The sequence below is a fragment of the Scardinius erythrophthalmus genome (genome assembly GCF_964197995.2).
Source record: "Scardinius erythrophthalmus genome assembly, chromosome: 4".
Classification (NCBI taxonomy): Eukaryota; Metazoa; Chordata; class Actinopteri; order Cypriniformes; family Leuciscidae; genus Scardinius; species Scardinius erythrophthalmus.
In genome coordinates, this window is record NC_138224.1 from 57,416,562 (window position 1) to 57,441,536 (window position 24,975).

The 24,975-nt window shown below is 38.5% G+C and overlaps 1 protein-coding gene across 1 annotated transcript in view; it reads right to left on the reverse strand.

The window, feature by feature from the left end:
* Window positions 1-224: 224 nt before the first annotated feature.
* The window catches only part of LOC308689250 (stonustoxin subunit alpha-like), a 93,189-nt gene continuing 68,438 nt past the window's right edge, over window positions 225-24,975 (reverse strand). Inside the window, exons 4-7 of the mRNA XM_081362903.1 lie at window positions 20,519-20,611; window positions 18,624-20,348; window positions 1,151-1,186; window positions 225-936 (exon numbers count right to left, since the gene is read on the reverse strand). Of these exons, the coding sequence (XP_081219029.1) occupies window positions 407-936; window positions 1,151-1,186; window positions 18,624-20,348; window positions 20,519-20,611 (2,384 nt within the window). The 3' untranslated portion in view covers window positions 225-406. The remainder of the gene's footprint in view (window positions 937-1,150; window positions 1,187-18,623; window positions 20,349-20,518; window positions 20,612-24,975) is intronic.

Genomic DNA, 24,975 nt, shown 5'->3' on the forward strand with positions numbered 1-24,975 from the left:
CAAATATCATAATGTTGCAGCGGCTTCAGTGCTTGAACCCATAAATCACACCTGGATTAAAATACGTTTAACAAATCCCACTTCTACATGAATTATAAATGATTGATGTGAAACTAAATGAAGCTGATCTTCATCAACACAAACAGAACTTGAGGAAAGCACAGATACACACCCTCACACACACTGATGTCTATATGAGGAAGAGACACACCGTCACACACACTGATGTCTATATGAGGATTTATTACACAGTTATTCTGACATATTTCACTGACAGAAGTTCAGCTGTGTTATTAATGTAATGAAGAGACAATAAGAGACTCTAGAACATCATCTCACTGTCACTGATTTATCATGCAGCTCAAAGCATTATGGGTAGAATCTCTCATCAGGCTATTCTCAGTCATCAACACAGTCTCACTGATGATCCATCATCAACCCCAAACCCAGGATAGAGCGGTTGAGTGAATGTGGTCTGGACTGTGTGTATGAGGCTCATTGTGTCTCCGCTGACGCCGTAGAAGGACAGAGTTCCTGCACTGTGATCCACATACACTCCTACTCTACGACTGATGGGCTTTACAGGGACTTTAGTCACTATGCTATTGTGCCAGAATAAGTAACTGGAGGGAGTGCAGTCCAAACTCCAGGACTGATCATTATATCCAAACTTACACTCATTTATTCGTCCCTTCCTCCAGATGCTCATATATGACACTGATATAGACACAGCATCAATCCCACTCCACTCAATCTCCCAGTAACAGCGTCCACACACACTCTCTCTACACAACACCTGCTCCCACGCATCAAATCTGTCTGGATGATCAGGATACGGCTGAGGCTTTGGGTGAGTGCTAGTAATCTCTCTGTTCTTCTCAGACAGACGGAGGTATTTATTCACTGTGTTCAGATCCAGAGTGAGCTGATGAGAATCTGATGGAGAGAAAACACACATCACAATCAGGAATTATGAATCTGATCTTTTAATGTAGCTGAACTCTTCATGTTCAATATATCAGCAGTGTCTCAGTGCAGTTTAATCATCATTCACATGATCAACTCTAAAACTCTGTCATGTTTTCTTTCAGCGTCTACAAGAAGAACATGAACACACTCTGTGAGTTTCTCTGCTTGTTTTCTGACTTACATTGTAGGAAGTCGCTCCTGGTCTTGGGAACAGGGGCTGTGGAAATCAACAGATATGAAGAGTGTGATTATCATGTCAAGAGAAAGTGATCCTGCATCCACTGCTAACACATGCAGAAATCCTCCAACACCGAAGATATTTAGAAGTGTCTCTGCTGTTTACAGAGCCCAGATCCTGACACTAACACTGTTTGATATTATTGACATGTCACCATATTTGATTTGGCTTCTGTAGACATGAACTGAGCACAGATTTGATTTGAAAGAGAATAAGACTTAAATTTCACTTTGCTCATCATACAAAGTAATCAAATCGCTTCATAAGACTTGGATTAAACCTCAACCTCCTTATTAGTCTTTTGCAAAGAGACATCAATAGATCAATAAATGTCTCAATCATTGAATTAGCCTATAATATAATTCTACTGCTTATTAGAATTTCTATGAATACATGGAAGCCACATTTTATTTATAAGTATTAAAATCATAAAAATGCATCATTGATGTTTGGTTTTAAATGATGATTTCACAAAATCATATCTCTTAAATTCTTAAAGCGGTGGTATAATGCCATTTTCACAAGATGTAAAATAAGTCTCTGATGTCCCCAGAGTGTGTTTGAAGTTTTAGATCAAAATACCCCACAGATATTTGTATATAGCATGTTAAAATTGACCCTTTTTGAGGGTGAGCAAAAACACACTGTTTTTTGTGTCTGTCCCTTTAAATGCAAATGAGCTGCTGCTCCCGGCACAGAGGGCAGAGCTTCAAGTGTTTCGTTTAAAAAAAAAAAAATTTTATTGCAATATTAACAAACAGAACAAGTCCATACATACAAGAAATATAAACAGTCTTTCAAAACAAAAGAGAAATTATGGTTCAGTATACATTAAAAGAGGAAATGTGAACGAAATTTAAATCTATTCAACAATAATCTTAAAAAAAGAAAAAGAGAGAAGAGAAGAAAAAAAGAAGAGGGCAAATGAATGGTTAATGTCATGGTGCAATGAGCAGAAACTGCTCTTTGTAAATAATTGGAATCTGTTTTGGGAGCGTCCTAGGCTTTTCCGTGCTGATGGCTTACACCCAAGCAGATTCGGAGCGGATCTTCTGTCGGATAACATCTCCAAAATGTTAAATACCTTTTGACTAGTAACCAAAAGTCCAAATCTCTGCTGCACCAATTTAACTGATATAAATACTAGTGTAGAACATTGCATAGAAACTGTGTCTATTCCTCGTTTAGTGCGATCAAATAATAAATCTACTGCAGGATCTAGGAAAAATCTAATTGTTATTAAAACAGAAAATGTTGCTATTAGTAAACAAAAAGAATTTTTAAAGCTAGGTCTTCTAAACATTAGATCACTCACACCTAAGGCAGTTATTGTAAATGAAATAGTCACAGATAATAGCTTCGATGTACTTTGCCTTACTGAAACCTGGGCTCGATGGTGTTTTAAGCCCCCAATGGCTCCTTAGAGGCAGCCAATCCTACCTTCAACCTTAAACCTACCCATCACCTCGCTGCCTGGAAGGCGCCGTTGGGGGCATAAAACACCAAACACCGAAACCTGGCTTAAACCAAATGATTATTTCGGTCTAAATGAGTCTACTCCATCAGGGTACTCCTATAAGCATGAGCCCCGTCTGATTGGTCGTGGCAGCGGTATTGCAACAGTCTATAGAGAATATCTTAGTGTTACTCAGAAAATGGGTTATAAATTGATTTCGTTTGAAATACTTGTACTAAATGTTACGCTCTTAGATGTTAGAAAAACATCCCTATTATCTCTAGCCTTGGCTACCGTATTAGACCGCCTGGGCCTTACGCTGATTTCCTAAAAGAGTTTGCAGATTTTCTCTCAGACCTATTAGTCAATGTCGATAAAGCATTAATTGTTGGAGATTTTAACATACACGTAGATAATCAAAATGATGCGTTAGGGGCTGCGTTTATAGATTTATTAAATTCATTTGGGGTTAAGCAAAACGTTACCGGACCAACTCATCGTTTTAATCATACACTTGATTTAATTATATCACATGGAACCGATCCAACCGATATAGATATTATACCGCAAAGTGATGAAGTCACTGACCATTACATGGTAACTTGCATATTACGTACTGCTGTAATATATCATGCTGCGCCGCGTTATCAACCAGGCAGAACAATCCTTCCATCCACCATAGATAATTTTTCAAATTGCTTATCTGATCTGTCTCAGCTGCTGCCTGAACCCAAACAAACAGATGAACTAGAGGAATTAACTAGCACTATGAGCACCATTCTCTCTGGAAAAGTTGATATTGTTGCACCCATTAGACTAAAAAAGGTCAGAGAGAAAAGTAAAGCACCATGGTACAACAATACTACGCGTGTTCTAAAGAGAGAAACCCGTAATTTAGAGCGTAAATGGAAACAAACTAATTTAGAGGTTTTTAGAATCGCATGGAAAGACAGTATGTCATGTTATAAAAAGGCCCTAAAAGCGGCCAGGGCTGAGCACCTCCGCAAACTAATAGAAAATAACCAAAACAATCCTAGGTTTTTATTTAACACCGTGGCTAGACTAACAAATAAACATGCGTCACCTGAACAAAATATTCCGTTACAGTTTAGTAGTAATGATTTCATGAACTTTTTCACGGAGAAAATAGAAAACATCAGAACCACAATTGCGGGCGTTCGATCCTCAGTCGCACCTTGTGATTTAGCCTCGATTATCACCCCGCAAGAACAATTACAGTGCTTTACAACTATAGAACAAATAGTAGTGTTGGGTCCGAGTCCACCATTGTCGAGTCCGAGTCGAGTCCAAGTCCTTAACAATCGAGTCCGAGTCCAAGTCCGAGTCCAAAGAGGGCCGAGTCGCACTTGAGTCCGAGTCCTTAACATCCGAGTCCGAGTCGAGTCCAGCCGAGTCCACAAAGATTTAAATGGTTTTAAATTGACCTTTCACAGAGACCCACCCCTCTTACTGTCGCTACGTCCGACAAGCCATTCCGCACTCACTCCACATGTTCTCACACAGTGAAATATATATTGCGGAGCAAAGAGGACACTGACAATGCGCCAACAGACAAGACAAGGCTACTTCTGGTATGAAATAAAGTCTCAGCTTTCAAATTTTGTAATTTTTATTAAATTAAAACAATACACACCGTTTTGTGGTGCTTTAATATAGGCCTCAACTCAAGCAGCACATGAACTGATAATATCTTCTAGTTATAGCACGAATTAAACATGAATGAACATCAGAACTGCAAAAAGAATTCAATACACAGCATTTTTCAAGTTCAAGTCCAATGACTTTAATCTACTATCTGGTTTGGTTTGTTTGTCGGACAAAAATGGCAGGTATCTGCATTATGATTGGTCAGATCGCATGTCAATCAAATTCCAGTGAAAGGTCTCAACACTGAGCTCTTAAATTAATATGTTAAACCTTGCAAAATGATTACAATGTATAGTTACAGTCATACGTTTACCTATCGTAAATCTTTCAGATTCTGCAAGGTAATGCTCAAGAATATAACACGATGCATTAAGAGCCAGGAGTAAACTTTTGAGCAAGATGACGATTTTTTCATTTTTATTTATTTTGATTATCTTATTTTGTTTTACATGCTAATATCTTATTTAGCCTCTAAATGGCAGGACTAAATTAACTATAGTTGTGTATGAGTCCATCAGTTGTCTTCAGTGTGACAAGATGGATCTCACAATCGTAGTCACTGCTAGTAAGGAGTCAAATATGCAGAAGATGCTGGAAAAGCAAAGAATGTGCAGGAGCTGGAGGATTTTTCCTCATTAAAAAAAAAAACAAAAAACTTGTGGATCATTCAGGTAATGAAACACAATATTAAAATCAAGCCTATGTAATTTGTCTTGTATTTTGTGTTTGCATTTTTTCTTGTGGACTAGGCTATTAAACATCCATTATGTGAAAAAGATTTTTCAGGGCAGTAATAAATAGAAACAATGTTTTTATGATCATCCTCATTAAAAAATAAATAAATATTACATTTTGGAGATTCTGCAAGGTGTATGTAAACTAATGACTAAAGTGTAGGCTAAATCAATGTGACAAAAATCATAACATTATTAAACGCCAAAATGTTGCTTTGGTTATCGCGTTCTCATGTTGCTATGGTTACTGTGTCAATCATCGCAATAGGGTATATGTCGAACGTCGCATGACGAAACCGGAAACCTGGTCTCATCGCATCCGCTTGTCATAGAAAGTGTTAACAGCCGTATGAACTGACGCCGATATCTATGGAATTTTAAGGTAATCAGCTAACCTACCTATCTCACTTTGTTATTGGCGTTTTATTCTATTTAAATATCTAAACGTTAGTGTGAAGATTTTTTTTTTTTTTTACTTTTAAATATCGATCTTCACATGCGAGGGACATTGGTTATGATCATCTTTGCTCGCTCCTTTTAAGTTATCTTGAGTAAAACAGTAAAAAAATGCAAGAAGCACATACAAAAGACCTGAACCGGAAGCGATGCGTTCTGTTTTCCGGTTTCGTAATGCGACGTTCGACATATACCCTATTTCATGACTCACAGGACTAAAATTCTGCGGATTCTCTCCCACATTTAAATGCAGCTATCACTCTTTTTAATTTACAGTGTGAACGCATAGTGTGAACGTAACCACTGGTCCTCTACAAGCATGAAAAAATATATTATTTAGATATATCCACTCTCACTGAAACTCTCGTCATAAACAATGAAGTTGTCCGCACTGCACAGCGAATCTCTTATTTATATCGCGTCAAGACTTTGTTGTATATGAGGAGATTTGCGAAAGGATAAAAGTCGCGCTGATTCTGAACATACGTTTTGAGCGACTTCTCCGCATGGTGACTCAAAACGCCTCTGATTGGCCACTGTGTTCATGCGCTTAATATACATATCTGTGATTGGCTACAGTGCTCAACACTGACACAACACAATGTAGCCTAAGCAGTTTCGTTTCGTTTCGTTTTTGAATAATATTGTGTCCTCCAGTGCCCGGACTCGACTGTACTCTGCAAATTTTCCGAGTCTAAAATGTCCGAGTCCGTGTCAAGTCCGAGTACAAATTCATCCGAGTGCGTGACAAGTCCGAGTTCATTAAAAATTGGACTCGAGTCCGGACTCGGAGTACCAAACTCTAACAGATAGAGTTAAATAAACTTATCACTTCATCTAAAACAACAACATGTTTATTAGATCCTATACACACTAAACTACTGAAAGAAGTGTTACCGATAGTGGAAGAGCCTCTCCTCAATATTATTAACTCATCTTTATCTTTAGGTCATGTTCCAAGAACATTTAAACTGGCAGTTATAAAACCTCTCATTAAGAAACCACAATTAGATCATAATAATCTAGCAAATTATAGACCCATTTCAAATCTTCCTTTTATGTCTAAAATACTAGAAAAAGTTGTGTCCGCCCAACTGGGCTCTTTCTTACAAGAAAATGACACCTATGAAAAGTTTCAGTCAGGATTCAGGCCGCATCATAGCACTGAAACTGCGCTCGTTAAAATCACAAATGATTTACTTTTAGCTTCTGACCAAGGCTGTATCTCAATACTAGTTTTACTTGATCTAAGTGCTGCGTTCGATACTATAGATCACACAATACTCTTAGATCGACTACAAAATTATACTGGTGTTCAAGGACAAGCATTAAGCTGGTTCAGATCATACCTATCTGACCGCTACCATTTTGTCTATTTAAATGGAGAAAAATCGATCATAACTCCAGTAAACTATGGAGTGCCGCAAGGATCTGTGTTAGGCCCTCTGCTATTCTCAATATATATGATGCCACTTGGAAATATTATAAGGAAACATGGAATTAGTTTCCATTGTTATGCTGATGACACTCAAATATATATTTCATCACAGCCGGATGAAAACGCTAAATTATCCAAATTGACAGAGTGTGTTAAAGATATAAAAGATTGGATGACGCGTAATTTTCTTTTATTAAATCCAGACAAGACTGAGGTACTACTTATCGGTTCAAAAAACCACCCACAAAACCTCTCACAATACAACTTTAACATAGTAGGATGTCCTGATACTTTATCCTCTACAGTAAAAGACCTTGGTGTTATACTTGACTGCAACCTGTCTTTTGAAAATCATATTTCATATGTTACAAGAACAGCCTTTTTCCACCTTAGAAACATTGCTAAGCTACGTAATATGCTATCAGTTTCTGACGCAGAAAAGTTAGTTCATGCATTCATGACCTCGAGACTAGATTACTGTAATGCTTTATTAGCTGGTTGTCCTGCATCCTCAATAAACAAGCTACAGTTAGTCCAAAATGCAGCCGCTAGAGTTCTTACTAGATCAAGAAAATATGATCATATAACACCGATTTTATCATCACTACATTGGTTACCTATAAAGTCCTGTATTAATTACAAGGTATTGCTACTGACTTATAAAGCCCTAAACGGCTTAGCTCCAGTCTATTTAACGGATCTCCTATCACCCTATAATCCATCGCGCTCTTTAAGATCACTAAATTCGAGGCTTTTGGTCATACCTAGGATATCCAGATCCACCAAAGGAGGGAGAGCATTTTCACATTTAGCTCCAAAACTCTGGAATAGCCTTCCTGATACTGTTCGTTGCTCAGACTCGCTCTCCCAGTTTAAAACTAGATTAAAGATACATCTCTTCAGCCAGGCATTCGTATAATATTTTTAATCTTACAGTTAATTCCGGTCTCTAGTTCATAAACGCCAGAGGAGAACTGGCCCCCCACTGAGCCTGGGTTCTCCCAAGGTTTTTTTTTCTCCATTAGGTCACCTGATGGAGTTTTTCGGTTCCTTGCCACTGTTGCCTTTGGCTTGCTCAGTTGGGGATACTTAATTTAATTTAATTTACTTAATTTAATTTAATTTAATTAATCAATCAACAATTCTATTGATCAGCATTACCAAAGGTGGACGTTTTTGTGATGTGGAGTGCCCGTGTGAGCCACTGGAGGGCACTCTCTCCCTGCATTATGTTTCACCATGGACTCATTATGTTTAATTATGTTTCAGTGGTGTTTGATTATGGGTCATTGAGTTCCTTATTTAAGCCTGAGTGATCCCTGTGTCCGGTGCGAAGTCTTGTTACACTGTAAGTGTACATCTCTGAGCATTCTTCCCTGTTTTAGTATTCCGTGTTTCTCTGGACTCTTGACCCTTGCCTGCTTCTTGGACTGTGTATGAACCTGTGCTGCCTGCCTCGACCAAAGCCTGTTATCACCACGAGTTACTGGATTGCCCCTTGTTTAATTGTATGCCGGAGTTTATGTCTACTTGTGTGTGAGTTGAAATAAAGTGCTGCATATGGATCCGACTGCCTCTGTCCTTACGTTACAGTTTTACACTAGAAACAAACATTGATGTATTATTTTAATTGAATACTGTGAAGCTGCTTTGATACAATCTGTATTGTGAAAAGCGCTATATAAATAAAGTTGTCTTGACTTTTGGACAATCAGAGCATCAATATTATTCCAGAAAGACAGAGCAAAAGGACATTCCCAAAACAAATGATCAACAGTTTCAGAAGGGGCTTCACAGAAAGAGCAGGAAGTATCAATATCACTTCTAAACTTCTTTAAAAAGTATTTAACTGGATAAAATCTTTGAATAATTTTATAGGATATTTCTTTAACTTTATTTGTTAGAAAAAATTTCTGAGGAAGTGACCAAACATATGACCATTTAATATCATCAAAAAGGTTATTCCAATAAGAAATGGAGGAAGGAATTGAAGTAACAGGGTCCAAAAATAATGACCTGGGGCCGTATTCACAAAGAATTTTAAGGCTAAAAGTAGCTCCTAACTGGCGAATTTAGGAGCAACTCGTAAAAATAATGGGCGTGTCACTCGTAACTTTAGGACTCCTAATTTTTTTGACTAAGAGTAATTCACGAAGCATTTTAGCCCTAAAAGTAGCACCTAAGCCTGGGACAGCTTAAAAGAAGTCGAGAGGACTCCTAACTCACTAAGACCTATTCACAAACCGCTTTTTGTGGCATTTCACGTTGCGATGTTTTGAAATGCGTACGCGGCGGCTACAGGAGCTTCCAATCGCGAGTGAACAATTTTGCATTGTAGGCATAACTAGGGATGCAATAACGCCACCAACAACAACCAAAACTAGGCTACTCATTGCATGTAAACTAATTGTAACGTTTCATTGTGAATCAAATTAAAATGTTCTTCTCTTTGCAAACGTAGGCAGAGGCATATAGTGACAGATTAATTCAATAATGTTGCAAAGATATTGCATCAATCCATATGTTTCATTAGGCTACTAGGCTATTTGTTTAGCCTTACTCTTTATTCATTTAGGCTATTTATTCAGTTATTCATCATCTTCCGTCCTTCGCACTACTTGTGTAGCGCACGCATTCTCAGACCTGTCACTCATCATCGTAGGGGAGGAGTTTGGAGTCATTCCCGCGTTACAATCATCAGCCAATCAAGGTGGTCACTTCAGTCAAGCTCGTGCATGAGTACTGACGTCATCCATAGCAACAAAGACTCACTCTTAGTTTAGGAGTTGTCATTTTTCTTTACTAAGAGTAGGTCTGAAAGGCGTTGTGAATAACTTTTAAGAGAAAACTCCTAGCTAAAATCTTTTAGTGCGATTTAGGAGTACTCCTAGTGGTAAGATAAAATGCTTTGTGAATACGGCCCCTGATTTTATAGTTGGATTTATGCATTGAAAAACAAATAGAACCAACCACAGTGGATTCAGGGCTAGGGGAATAAACAGAAGTCACTGTAGCACTATTATTATTTCTAAACAGCATACAGATTTCCAAAGAGATGGCCTTGAAAACTATATTAAATTCTTTACTAGATACTGGGAATTGGTATCCTGAAACAAAATTGGAATAATTAAATAAATTACCTTCACTATCAAATAGCTGGTTTACTAACATCACTCTCCATTATTGAACCGGTTTTTAAGAAATAAAGATTTCCTCTTATGTAGAATATTACAGTTCCAGTTATTCCATATTCCAGTTGTGGCGAGAAATTATGCTTGTAAATAAGTCTCCAAGCCATACGCATCTGCTGATGATAATTGGAAAGTTTGACAGGAAGTTTACTAACTGAATAATTGCACATTAAAAGGAAATGTATACCTCCTAATTGAGAAAAGATATAACTTGGGATTATACTCCAAATAGAAGATTGATTGTGAAAGAAATGTTTAAGCCAATTCATTTTTAAGGTATTGTTAAGAGAATCAAAATCAATGGAATTTAAGCCACCTTTATTATAAGAATTCAAAATAACTGATTTTCTAATATAATGAGATTTATTTTTCCAGAGAAATTTGAGCAACATTACATCAATCAACTTGCAAGTAGATTTATCCACAAATAAAGACTGAGCAGCATAGGATAAGCGGGAAATCCCTTCTGCTTTAGTAAGCAGAATTCTGCCTTTCAAAGATAGATCTAAACAACCAAAGGTTAAAATTTTTTGTGTGTTTTCTCCACAACTGAACTAAAATTCATCTGACATCTTAGTTTAGTATCTTTTATTATTTTTATTCCTAAATAGGTGACACTATCTTTGATGGGAATGTTTGAGATAGAGGTTGCAGCACATTTTTTTTATCGGGAGTAATTCGCATTTATTAATATTAAGCAAAAGGCCAGGGCCCGTATCCCTAAAGAGTTTTTGTGCAAAAAGTGGCTCCTAGCGGCCAAATTCTAAGAAAATTCTCAGAGTCATGACGTTTTCTTAGAATTTCCCCTAAAAGTGACACGAAAATCCCAGTTAATATAAAAGCTATTCCTCAAGATTCCTAGCGCTTAAAAGGGCTCCTAAGGCGAGATCTGCTAAGAGCAGAGAAGAGGACTTTTAGTGGCTTAGGAGTTCCCCTAAGCAGCTGCACAAAATGGCAAAATTCCTTTTTTTCTCCATTTTCTGTGTTTGTAGGATATTTGTTAACAAGCCTTCATAAATAGACCAGCCAGCAATCACAGACATTGATAAAAGCTGAGCCGTGTTACCCTCGTTAAGACCACACTGAGTTGTAACGTTGCAATTTCTACTTCATTAAGGACAGCCCCTTGAGATAGGCCATCTTGTTTTCAATGGGGTCCATATGGGAGTGAAAGTACAAAATATGCCAGCTAGGATATTAATATGAGCAAATAAGACACGAATCATTATTTGAACAGGGTGTAATGAGCTTAAGTTTTCACATATTTTAGATTCTAATGTTAGGCTACAACCCCTACAGCTTACTATTCATTTTTATTATTGCAAGTTAAAACATTGTAGCTTATACAAGGTAAAAGATCAATGTCATATATACACATACAGAAGAGAGAGGAACATACATAACACCCAAAAAAAAAAAAAAAAGGAGAGAAAGCAACTAAATATAAATATCAATATAGTGAAGTATGCAGGTACATTGGAAAGTTTAAGCAATGAGATATTTTAGTGATATAGATAGAGGCAATTTTAAGAGATCATAATAATTGTGACAGAATTTGTAGTAAAAGTAGTATTCATACTACTATTAATAATAATAATAATAATTATTATTATTATTATTAGAACAAAAATAATAATAGTAGTAGCAATAGTAGTGGTAGTAGTGGTAACACTCATATTCATGATAATAATAGTAGGGGTAGTAGTAGTGGCAGTACTGTAATTATAATAATAATACTAATACCATATTTTAGGCCATTCAATACAATTATTGTAGATACACATTATTCTCTAGGCCTGGGGGCCACTCTACTACTGCCAGTGAGCACGAACAACAGACCGCCCCAACAAAGACACCTCCCTCAGATTCACCGATGCACCTGGCCCCTCCCACCACCACCATCAGTGACACCCAACCCCAGCAGTTAAGCTTCCATGTTTCGATGAGTCTTCCTCTGCAGAATATGCTATGGCACCATTACAGGCACCTCCAGACCCGGCTCACCTAGTCTGGTTGTGACCTGACAGGACCAAAGTCCAATATATATATATATATATATATTATTTTTTTTTTGGTGATCTATGGCTTGGACCCTAGCGTGTACTGGTTAGCTCCCTAGCCAGAGACACCACATCCAGCCCAGATATCCGTCCAACACATTTATTTTGCATATCAGAAGCCTGGAATTGGGGCAAAGGCGGTAAAAATGAGAGGCCAGTAAATCCATGAACCGAGTTACTAATGAATATGCCGACAGGACGTGCTAGTCATACCCACCGACAGCACCCAGAATAGTCGCCTGACCCAGATTAAAAAAAAGATTACAAATGGTTTTATAATATCAATACCAATACCACCATCCCTACTACCACCCCTACCAACAACAACAATAAATAATAAAAATATGCAGCTTTTACATGTAAAACGAAAAGTATAGCTTATAGAACACAATATAAACCCACACATATATATGTATACACGTCTGATGTATTTAATAATACTCAGAGATGATTTATTATAGAAATAATTTGTAATTATGCATATTGCGATTCCTTATTATTAATCCATTTAGTATACCAAAGATTTGAGTTGAGGCATTGACTACCTAGCTAGTTTTAATCAATATTTAAGGATGAAAGGAGTGGACTGAAAATGTTATAAAATTTGTATAGATAATTTTTAATTGCTAACGTTTGTTTCTCTTTAATAATATGATCCCTTAATAGATGTAGCCATTGTGTCGTTGATATTTGGTATTTATTTTTCCAATTGAGTAGTATTGGTTTTTTGGCGATAGCTAGAGATATGAGCAGAGGTTTTGAATGTTCAAAGGGAGGGTTAATTTGAGATGTGTCACCTAAAAGACATAATAATGGGAGTGCATTAATTGTAATTTTAAAGAAATTCGATAATTTATTAGCGACATCTATCCAGAACTGATGAACTGGTGGGCATAGCCAGAATGCATGAGGGAAAGTGTCTGGTGTATTTACACTGCAGTTAGTACATCTATCGGAAGTTACTAGTCCCATTTTAAACATCTTATGCTGTGTTATGTGTGTTCTGTGTATAATTTTATACTGAATTAACTGGATGTTTATGTTTGTACTTATGATAAAAGTGTTTCTGCAAATTGTTTTCCAGAATTCGTCATTTGTGTTGATATTGAGATCTTTTTCCCATTGTTTAACTGGTGCTACTATTGTTTTAGAGTCTATAGATGATATTAGGGTGTATAATTTACGAAGTGTTTTTGATGAATTACTAATTGTGGTGATATGTTTTAGAATTGGGGGAGGTTGTGCAATGTCTTTGTTTCCAATTGTGGTTTTAATAGAATTCCTGATTTGTAAGTAATAGTAATACTGTTCTTTTCCTAAGTTAAATTTCTGTGTTAGTTCTACAAATGTAGCGAAGGTGTTGCCAGTAAACAGGTGATGTAGATGTGTGATACCTTTCTCTTTCCATTTAATATTGTTAAGCAGAATTTTGTTGATAGTAAAATCAGGATTATGCCATATAGGTGAGTTGATGTGTGGTATCAGTTCATGTTTTGTCAATGTATTAATTTGCCACCAAGCAGTGAGAGTTGTTTTAATCATTACGTTCTTACAAAGATTGTTCTGTTTGATTTTTTTTGTGACGGATGGGAGGTCAGATATGGTTATTTCTTTGCATTCTGTTTGTTCTAACTCTAGCCATGGGTTTTGGGGATTGTCCCCTTTGATCCATTTGCAAAAGTATTGTAGTTGGGATGCTAAATAATAGTGCTGAAAATTTGGTGCTGCTAGACCACCTTGAGCTTTATTTTTTTGAAGTGTTTGTAAACTAATTTTTCCAGTAGAATTTGTTGATTATTTGATTTAATGATGTAAACCATTTCTTAGTTGGTTGTACCGGAGTCATGGTGAATAGATAAAGAAGTTTTGGTAGAATACACATTTTTACTGTTGCAATACGACCTATAATGGAAAGCGGTAGATTCATCCATCGAGTTAAATCATCTTCTATTGTTTTCAACAGTGGATTGAAATTGAGGCTAAACAATTCCGAAAGGTTCTGGGATATGTTTATTCCTAAGTATGTAATATTATTAATTTTAAACGGAGTGTCTTGTATGCTCCTGTCATGCGATTTCATGTTCAGGGGTAAAATTGTTGATTTCGTCCAATTTATGGAGTAGTCTGATATGATAGAATATTCATTGATGAGTTTAATTATTTCTGTAAGTGATGTTTTAGGATTTTGTAAAAATAGTAGTATGTCGTCTGCGTATAATGAAATTTTATGATTAGTGTTAATTGATAGAACTCCCATAATTTTATCATTCTGTCTTATTGCAGCAGCAAGAGGTTCTAAAAATAAGGCAAAAAGTAGTGGTGATAAGGGGCATCCTTGGGGAGTACCTCGTTGAAGTTGGAATGGTGATGATATTATGCCATTCGTTATAACAGATGCTAGTGGGGTATTATATAGCGTTTTAATCCAGTGAATAAAGCAGTCTCCAAACCCACATTTTTTAAGTGTCATGTAAAGAAAGTGCCAACTAACTTTATCAAAAGCTTTTTCTGCGTCTAATGATACGATTATGGTTTTTGTTTTGTTTTGATTACATAGGTTCATAATGTTGAATAATCGTCTGGTATTATTTGATGACTGGCGTCCTTTGATAAAACCCGTTTGGTCTGGATGGATGAGGGATGATATGACTGATTCGAGTCGTGTAGCCAAAGCTTTACTAATAATTTTTAAGTCAGTATTTAAAAGAGATAATGGGCGATAACTAGAGCATAAAGTTGGATCTTTGTTTGGTTTAAGTAAGACTGAAATTAGTGCTGTGTTCATGTGAGGTGGAATAAAAGAAGTGTTTTTGATTTCTGCCGTCATTCGCAAGAATAATGGTGATATAGTTGACCAAAAATGTTTGTAATATTCTGGTGGGTATCCATCTAAACCTGGGGCTTTATTGTTTGATAGAGATTCAAGAGCTTGTTTATATTCAGTTGCTGATATAGATTCTTCTAATGATTCTCTTTGTGCTGTGGTTAGACTGGGTAAAAATACATTGTTAAGAAATGATTTAGTGTCATTAATTTTTGGTTCTTTTGCATTACTGTATAGATGTTTATAAAATGTATGAAAAGTATCATTGATGTCTTGTAAGGTGTGAAGTGTCTTTCCTTCTGGATTATTGATCACCGGGATAAGTGTCTTTTCTCTATTACGTTTGAGTAGATTAGCAAGATATTTACCTGATTTGTCATTATGTTCAAAGTGTGTATGTCTTAGGCATTGTTTTTGGAATTCTATCTTTTTATGTATTATGTCTTTATGTTCATCTTTTGTTTTATTTATTTCCTTTAGGATCTGTTCATTGGGAGTATGAGAGTAAATATTGTGTAATGAATGTATTTTATTTTCTAATTCTTTTTCTCGACTTTGTTCCTTTTTGTATTTATATGTAGAGTATGATATGATCTTTCCTCTTCGTACAAATTTAGCAGTTTCCCAGAGAGTTGCAGCAGATATGTCTGGTGTGTCGTTTGTTTCCATGAAGAATGCCCATTCTTTTTTAAAGTATTCATTAAACTCATTATCTTTAAGTAATGAGGTATTCATCCTCCATCTAAATGATTTTTTAGTATCATTCCTGTTGTTAATAGTTATAGTAATTGGTGCATGGTCAGAAATAATAATAGGGTGTATTGTTGTATTTAAAATGTCAGGGATGAGGGAATTGCTTGTTAGAAAATAATCATCTTCAAAACAACATTAAAATCACCACCGAATATTAAGGAAGAATTTGGAAATTTAGATAACATATGACATATACGCATTTCTAATTTATTAAAAAAAAACCTTATTATCTTTTGGTGAATTATATCCATAGACATTAGCAATAATACAAGTCATATTTGCAAACTGAAAAGCAAGTATAATGTAGTGACTATTGATGTCACAATCAGTAGCCAGAATCTTTCCACCAATATTATTTTTAAAAATACAAACTCCGGCAGAATATTCATTTCCATGAGACATCCACATTTCCAACCCCATTGTGATCTCCATAAATTAACATCTTGTAAAGTTGAATGAGATTCTTGTAAAAAACAAAGATCGGTGTTGAGACTTTTAAGATACAGAAAGACTGCTTTACGCTTGAGAATGTTTCGTAGCCCTCTACAATTTAAAAAAATAACAGATAAGGACATAGAAGAATAAAGAGAAGAAGAAAAATAACAGAACAATAATAGAAGAAAGAATTAGTTCTAAGAACAAGTATAAGGACTAAGTCACCGAGACAGAGAACCTAACCGGTCAGAACAAGCAAGGGATGAGGTCAACAATCCCTTCATTAATCTATCTAGAAAATAAATATGTTGTTATTGAGGAACAACAACAATAATTCCCCCTTTTAAAGGGGTTGAAATAATTTGCATTGTTTACTTAAATCGATGAAAGTCTAAAATAATCCTATTTATTTTTAAGTGGATGTAAACAAAAAGGCTCAGGGAAGATGTAAAAAAATTAAATTAAAATAAATATATATGTTCAGGGAAGAAAAATCACCGTCAGAAGTGAGTAGCGGCATTTTTGGCTCAAAGTGGAAGTTCCAGAAATTCACGCACATATCAGTTCTAAGGTCAAGTCAGCATAGCATCAGTCAATGCGGAATTCAGATCCGTTACCTTTTAAGCAGGAGGAAATATTTCCGTACCATCTACAAATGCTCGTCTGCCGACGAAAAAAGCAATTTTGTTCTCTTTACGAGCCTTTTCAACTATGGGCCAAAGCGTAATCCTCCTCGCTCTATCGGCCGGTGACAGATCTTCTGTGATTTTCAGTCGGTTCTCAATCAGAAACTCAGCATCCTTGGCGGCACGCCAGACAGCATCTCGGTAAAAACGTGAGGTGAATTGAAAGATGATTCCACAAGCTTTATTATTTGAATTAACACGATTAACACGATGACACAAGTTGGTGTGCCACATCAACTACTTCAGGGAATTTATCTTTAAATTGTGGTAGAAGGCATTGGCACATGCTGATAACCTCATGACGGACGTTTTCTCTTTCTTTCTCTGGAATTCCGTGGATTCTCAGGTTCCATCTGCATGTGTAGGCTTCTAGATGAGCCAGGCGATTTTCTCGCTCAGTGGAGTTAATTTCTTCTTTCTTTACAGGCGAGTCAATAGAATCAACTCTTTTTTTCAAACTTTTAACCTCGCTGCAGACAAACTCAATGGTTTCCATCATTCCAGAGATTCGTTCCGTATTCCTACAGATCTCCTCCTTCATATCTTTAATCACCTGCGAATTTTCGCCAATCAACTTTTCCAAACCGTCTGATCTGTTTTTTACCAACTGAGAGAGCTCAGAGAGTTGTGTGGAAATAATTGCCGCATTTACGTTATCAGTTCTTCGAAGTTTAATGGCCTGGGAACTGCACGAAGTGTCGGGAAGCTGCGGAATCACCTCCTCCGCCAGCATAATCTCAGAATCATAATTTTGTTCACAATAATCATGCAAACTGTCCTTCAATACCCCGGATGCAGGAGTACTGTTATGTCGTTCGACTGCTTGTTTATCGTCACCTGTGCTAGCAGATCTAGCAGGAGTATCCGACACTGTTTTCCCTGACTTCCTCGCACCTTTCCTCTTTTCAGATCCTCCCATTATTGTTGTTCCAAGAATTCAAAACATTAATAAACGGAAATTCTCAAAAAAAAAAATCCTCTAAAGTTTCGTTATAACTACTATAAAACAGTTTGGGATTGCCGAGCTCACAAACGTACATGTGATATGGGCGCCATCTTGCACTCCTCCCCAGAGCTTCAAGTGTGTCCCTTTTACCTCACACAGACATGCACTGGAAATTTCAAAAACTTTTATCCTTTTATGTTCAAACCAGAGTCAAACAATGTCAGAAAGACTCAAGAAGAAGTGACAACATGTAGAAGCAACAGGACATTTCTGAATGGTTAGTTGGTGAATTTATGAAGCTGATGTGTAGTTATCATCTAGTCATTTCATACAGTGGGTTTAAGTGTCTACAGTTTTTGTGTGTTGTTGATTATTTTTGTGTGTTTTGTTTATTATTGTTATTTTTTTATTTTTTTATGTCAGTTTTAAATGTCCTATTGGTTTTCATACAGAGAAATGTACGTTTTACTTGTTCAATGCTTTGTATTGTTTATTGTGAATTTCATATGATTAAGTAGTAGCCTACATTAGCCCACATACTCTGCAACTTTAAGGATTATTTGTAACAACATGAACGAAAGAAATAATACTTTCATATATATATATATATGGTCAAATGGGAAACACTTTACAACGTTACAAATGTATTAATAGCCACACCTGTTAGGAAATATTGTTATCAATACAATCATTGACTGAGTGAAAGAAGCCAATAATATATTTGTAAAAAAAAAAGATTAATGCAAAAAAAATTTTTTGTGACCCTCACCTGAAGACTGTATGGGGCCGATAGTGTCACTGGCTTCACTCACTCCCATTTTACCCACTATCCTGTAGCTGATCGAGTACTGCTTTCCAGACTCCAATCCAGTCAGATTAAAGACTTCCTCAGCGGTGTTCATGATAATCCACTGTTCCTCAGCGCCAGAATCTGCTTTCACCTGCTGGTACTCCACTCTAAACTGCACAGTTTCTCCAGTTGGGGACTTCTGCAGTTTCAGGGTCACACCGCGCTCCAGGACCTTCATCACTTCTGGTGGAGGAGGCTTCGACACGGGCTGGAACTGTGTGTCTGTCAGCTTCCCTGATTCATACAGATAGATAGAGGAGCCAGGATTAGAGGGATCGGAGATGGCAGAAATAATGAATCGATATCTCTGTTCATCTTTATAAGCCTCTGAAAAACTTCTGAAAAGAGATAAGTTCTTTCTCATCTTTGAGGTGACATCAGGATCATTGAACCACTTTCTGACAGATGCTAACATGATAGAATTGTGTTTCATTCCCACATCTAGCTCTTTAAACTCATCAGATTCCAGAAACTTCTTCAGGGTTGAAAGATACGGGTCTTCATACTTCAGAGATGTGAAGGTCAAGCACACCACAACATCAATATCAGGATTAAAGAGGATGGTGTTGAGACTGTTTGAGTCTACAGTTACGATTCCCTCCAGCATCTTGGTGTGAGAACTCAAGATGTTAAGTTCAGCCGTTGCATGATCTAACCACTGGTTATGCATGTAAGCACTAAAGGGGGAGCTGTAGTGGATCTCCAGGATGTCTTCCAATGAATTTTGCTCCAACTCTCCTCCTCGAATAGCAGGCAAGACCTTGGCCACTGCTTTCAGGAGCACCGTTTTGTAAATACTAAATGAACTCTGAAACGATTGCAGCCTCCCTTTGATCTCATTGAAGACATTTACCAGTGTTTTTCTAGACAAGTCGTTGCATATCCTCTCTACTTCTCCCAGCACCTCTATTATATCTTCAGTGTTGGAAACCAGACGTGTGGTGATTTCTCTCTCCAACTGAGCTGCTTTTGTATCCAGTAGAGAAAGAGGATAGAGCCAGACTTTTATTGGAACTGCATTCTCTGGATTCTCCTTCAGTATAGTGGGGAGCTTCTTGTACACATCTAAGGCCTCCATGTAAGTGGTGGGGTTCTGCTCAAGGCGGACGTCACCATGAAATGTGCAGGCAATATTCTCAGCCACTTTCTTTTGAGCATCTGTCATATTTACAGCTCCTTGTCCCTTAATGGAAAATTGGGGAATATTCTTGACCATGACATTCAGTTTTCCCTCAATCTCCTGCTTTTCTTCGTCTTCTGTAAATGTCCGATCAAACACCATGACGGCCTGAGCTCCGTATAGTACACCTGTGATCACATGAGTTGCAGTTTTCTGGTCAAAGACCTGAGGGTAGGTGATCTTGCCCAACTGAGTCATAGTGAGCTGTTCGAATCTTGTGCGTTCGCTGTAATACATTGTAACTCTGGACTGTTGGTTTGAGGATTTGGTGTCACGCATGAACTTGGCAGATCCTTCCACCTCCACCAGCCCTCCCAAGAAGCTGGCCTTCAGGGAAGCACTCACATCCAGGAGACTGGACTTACTAGAGAGAGAGTCGGAGCTACTGAACTTCAAATCTGTCCTGGGCTGTGGACGACTGTCCAAATCTCCTCTCAATGATTTCTTATCCCACAAAGTGACACCTGAAATGAGAAATTACTTTGAGTTATGTACGAGGAAGTGATGTACTGTTGAAGAAACATGCAGGTTTTATAGTGTTGTTACACAAGGATTTGTAATGATGCAATATTTGATGAAGAGGGGGAAATAAACTTGTAATTATTTATATATTTATTTTAGGTCTGTAAAGCACCTGGAATGAAGGTATCCTTGCGGCAGTCATACAGCATACCAGGAAACAGAGGTCTTCCTAGAGCTGCCACTTCAATGGGCTGTGATGCCAGGGCTGCAGTAAATAATAAATAAAGGTATAATTTATACTTCGAATATTTATCATATATTAACAAAATTATATCTGATGGTAATAAATACTGTTTAACTCTTTACCCGCCAGCATTTTTGAAAAAAAGTTGCTAGCCACTGCCAGCATTTTTGATCATTTTCACAAAATTTTCATGACCTCCAGAATATTTTGTTGTATGAATATCTCAAACATGCAAAATTTAAAAATAAAGAGCACACCCTCTGCTTAAAAAAACAAAGGTTTTATTCTAGCTTCATGCGTTCCTTTTCAAGTAAAAAAAAAGCTCAAAAACAATTCGAGCAAAAAGCTGAGAAAAATCGTGTTTTTGTCACTACGTCTGGTGAGAATGATGATCAAAACATAGATGGATAGAGTAGATTGAATCAACACCCTCAAAGCTTGCACAGTCCTATAGCTTGTCCTGGGTCGACTTTTCATTCGGTAACATTAGGCAGTTTTGATTAATGTGATATTTAATGTTGATGAATATTTCTGCTTCTTTTTCACCTGTGTTTTGATCAGGAGATACGTAATACGCCCCCTACTGTAAAACAGTGAAAACACGAAAAGCCGGAAGTTTCCATCAATGGCGGGGAAAGAGTGAATACTAAAGAAATCGATTTTAAAATAAAGATTCAAGCAGCAATAAGGGGTCAAGCAAGCACTGAAGCCATAGCTGTCACGGACTGGTTTGGTGAAAGTAGCGAGGACTCAAGTGCAGAAACAAGTGGGTATTTATTAACAAAATAAAAAATAAAAACTACAAACCAAAACTCCCCGTGGGGGAAAACAAGACAGGCATATGGCATAAAACAAGAAGACGAGGGAACATAGACAACGAACCAGCACAGGACTGCAAACCCAGGGAGACTAAATAGGAAGCAAACAAAAAAGGGTAACGAACAAAGCAGGTGCGGAAGATTAATCAATTATCAGGTAACGAGATGGGAGGGGCTAGACAATTGACAGGAGAGCACATGGCACAAGGAATACAAGACAAGCCATGTGCTCACAGTAAACCAAACTAAACATAAACACAGGACAAACTGGGAATGCCAGAGCTCTGTCACCAACCCAAGACAGAAGTAACAGAACTCAGACATTACCCCCGTCTAAAGGGATGCCACCTGGCGTCCCCAAAGAGAGTGACACCAAAAACAAGACCGGAACAAGACTGAAAGACAACCACAGACAAGACAGACAGATAAAAAAACAGATAACGAGGCAAGGGGGTGAGGGAGGGGAGCCAGGGAGATTCAAGCAGGTCAGGATTCCTGGCTGCGGGCCAGGGTGGAGCAGGTGGCGGTCAGGGCGGAGCACTGGGCGGAGCAGGCTGTGCAGGCGGCCATGGTGGAGATGACCATTCGGGCGGCCATGTTGGGGAACACCCTTTGGGCGGCCATGGTGGAGATGACCATTCAGGCGGCCATGTTGGGGACCACCCTTTGGGCAGCCATGGCGCAGAAACAGACACCGGCTCAGGAACAGGAACAGATACCGGCTCAGGAACAGAACCCGGCTCAGGAACAGGAACAGAAACCGCCACCGGCTCAGAAACAGGAACAGACACCAACTCGGCGGCAGCCATCTTGTCCGGAGACACCGGCTCGGCAGCAACCATCTTGTCCTGAGACACTTGCTCGGCGGCGGCCATCTTGTCCGGAGACACTTGCTCGGCAGACGTGACGTGAATAGTCTCTGGATTGGCGGTCGTGACCTGAACAGTCTCTGGATCGGCAGATGTGACCTGAACAGTCTCTGGATCGGCAGAACCCATGTGCCTTCTCCATGCGTGCAGAATGGCCAATGCATAGAAATTGAAGATAACCCTCTTGGCCATGGCAGGACTGATGATAGAAAGCTCTGGGACAACTGGGTCAGGGACCACCGGGCTTGTGACCACCGAAGTCGGGTCCTCCTGGACCACCGGGCTTGGGACCACCGAAGTCAGGTCCGTCTGGACCACCGGGCATGGGACCACCGAAGTCGGGTTCCTCCTGGACCCCCGGGCTTGGGACCACCAAAATCGGGTCCTCCGGGCCCACCGGTCTAAGAGAAGTAACAGGAGCCCTCCTCCTCCTGCGCTGGCGAGTGCGAGGCGGTGTGGGAATAACCGCCTCTGGGGTCTCTGCAGCCAAGGCAGTTGGGTCTGACCTTTTCTTCCTCCTCCCTCTCCCGAAGGGGTCATCGGAGGACCGGGGACTTGGCAGTTTGTGAGGTAAATGGGAGGTGGGCCAAGAGGCGGAAGACCACCCTCCCATCCGTGATGTTAAACATACCCCACAAACTGCCAGAATGATAGTATCCCCAGCATTCCCATCTCCCAGGCAGACACAGGCTCATTAAGGCTGGTGTTGAATGTGTCCTTTAGCACTGCGTCGCTGATGGGGCAGGGAGATGGAAAAAGGAAGAGACCCATTGTTTTGCTGAGTCCTCAGTTGGCTGGTTCGTTCTGTCATGGACTGGGTTGGTGAAAGTAGCAAGGACTCAAGTGCAGAAACAAGTGGGTATTTATTAACAAAATAAATAAAACAAAACTACAAACCGAAACTTCCCGTGGGGGAAAACAAGACAGGCATATGGCATAAAACAAGAACATGGGGAAACATAGACAACAAACCAGCACAGGACTGCAAACACAGGGAGACTAAATAGGAAGCAAACAAAAGAGGGTAACGAACAAAGCAGGTGGGAAAGATTAATCAATTATCAGGTAACGAGATGGGAGGGGCTAGACAATTGACAGGAGAGCACATGGCACAAGAAATACAAGACAAGCCATGTGCTCACAGTAAACCAAACTAAACATAAACACAGGACAAACTGGGAATGCCAGAGCTCTGTCACCATCCCAAGATGTAACCCAAACAGAAGTGACAGAAGTCTGTCAATAGCAAGCACTTGGCAAAGAAAATGATCATAAGAAATACAGAATTAAACTTTCGACCTTCAGGTCAGTATAATTATATCATATAAAATGCTTTATTTGCATATACACATTTAAAAGCAACTTACAATAGAGTCTCTTACATCAATCACCAGAGCGAGCTGTGCTTGCACCCCCTATTCAGGCAGGCACAGCAGTTCCTGCTTTTGGCAGAAACCAAACTGCTCTTCCAGAGGGCAATTTACTTTCTGGCTGTAGAATTGGAAACTTTGGGTCTTATCCCTGAAAGGTAACAGCTCATAGGTTATGATCTCAACTGAGGATGTTGAGTCACTTTTGACTTCCAGAGCTCCCACCACAAGAAAATTGTATGATCTAAAATTGCTGAGTTCCTTTTTAGGATCTTTATGTGGTCCTGGAAAGTTTTTTTTTATTAGTCAGCCTCAGAGAGGCTTCTCACTTTTAAGGTGGCTCTACTATTTGCATTGGCATTGCTCAAAAAGAGTAGGCTGTAGCAATAGAGAGACTGCATCTTCTATATCCAGTCCAGGCCCTTAGGATTTATGTCAGGCCAGTGGAGTACATTCTCCCAGTTTTTTTGCAAGTGTGGATATATGCAGGTTGGAGTAATAAGCATTGTGGATAATAATAATAATTAATAATAATTCGTTACATTTATATAGCGCTTTTTCTGAGACCTCAAAGCGCTTTACATATAAGGGGGGGATTTCCTCAACCACCACCAATGTGCAGCATCCACTTGGATGATGCGATGGCAGCCATATTGCACCAGAACGCCCACCACACACCAGCTTACTGGTGGAGAGGAGACAGAGCGATGAAGCCAATCAGTATATGAGGATGATTAGGCCATGATGGACAGAGGCTAAGGGGCAAATTTGGCCAGGATGCCGGGGTTACACCCCTACTCTTTTTCGAAGGACATCCTGGGATTTTTAATGACCACAGAGAGTCAGGACCTCGGTTTAACGTCTCATCCGAAGGACGGGTATATGCAGGTTGGAGTAATGAGCATTAAGAAAGGTTGGGGCATGCCAAATAGTAGGTGCACGTAGAAAGGTCTTTATTATTGGTCGCGAAAGCTGTCGACCAAGGTGTGCGGCAGGTTTAGTTTCTATTGTAGCAATTCACACCTCCAAAACACACCTCCTTTCTGCACACCCACTGCTCCAACCTGCAGCTACCCCTGTCTTGTTTTCTGATCTGCTTTAGTAACACAGTCACTGAAGACTAAAAATTTACTGTTTAGTGTTTTTTTTTATTTTATTTTTTATTCATTTTCTTTATAATTTCATAATGTATTTTGTGAAGTCAGACTATGTTTGTACTTGTGTCCTGAGCAGAGAGCTGGTAGAGTTATATTTTGCTTAGAGGTATGCAATGTTCACTTAGCAGAGTTCCAATGATGATAATACTTCAAATGTGTACAGTTGGTATG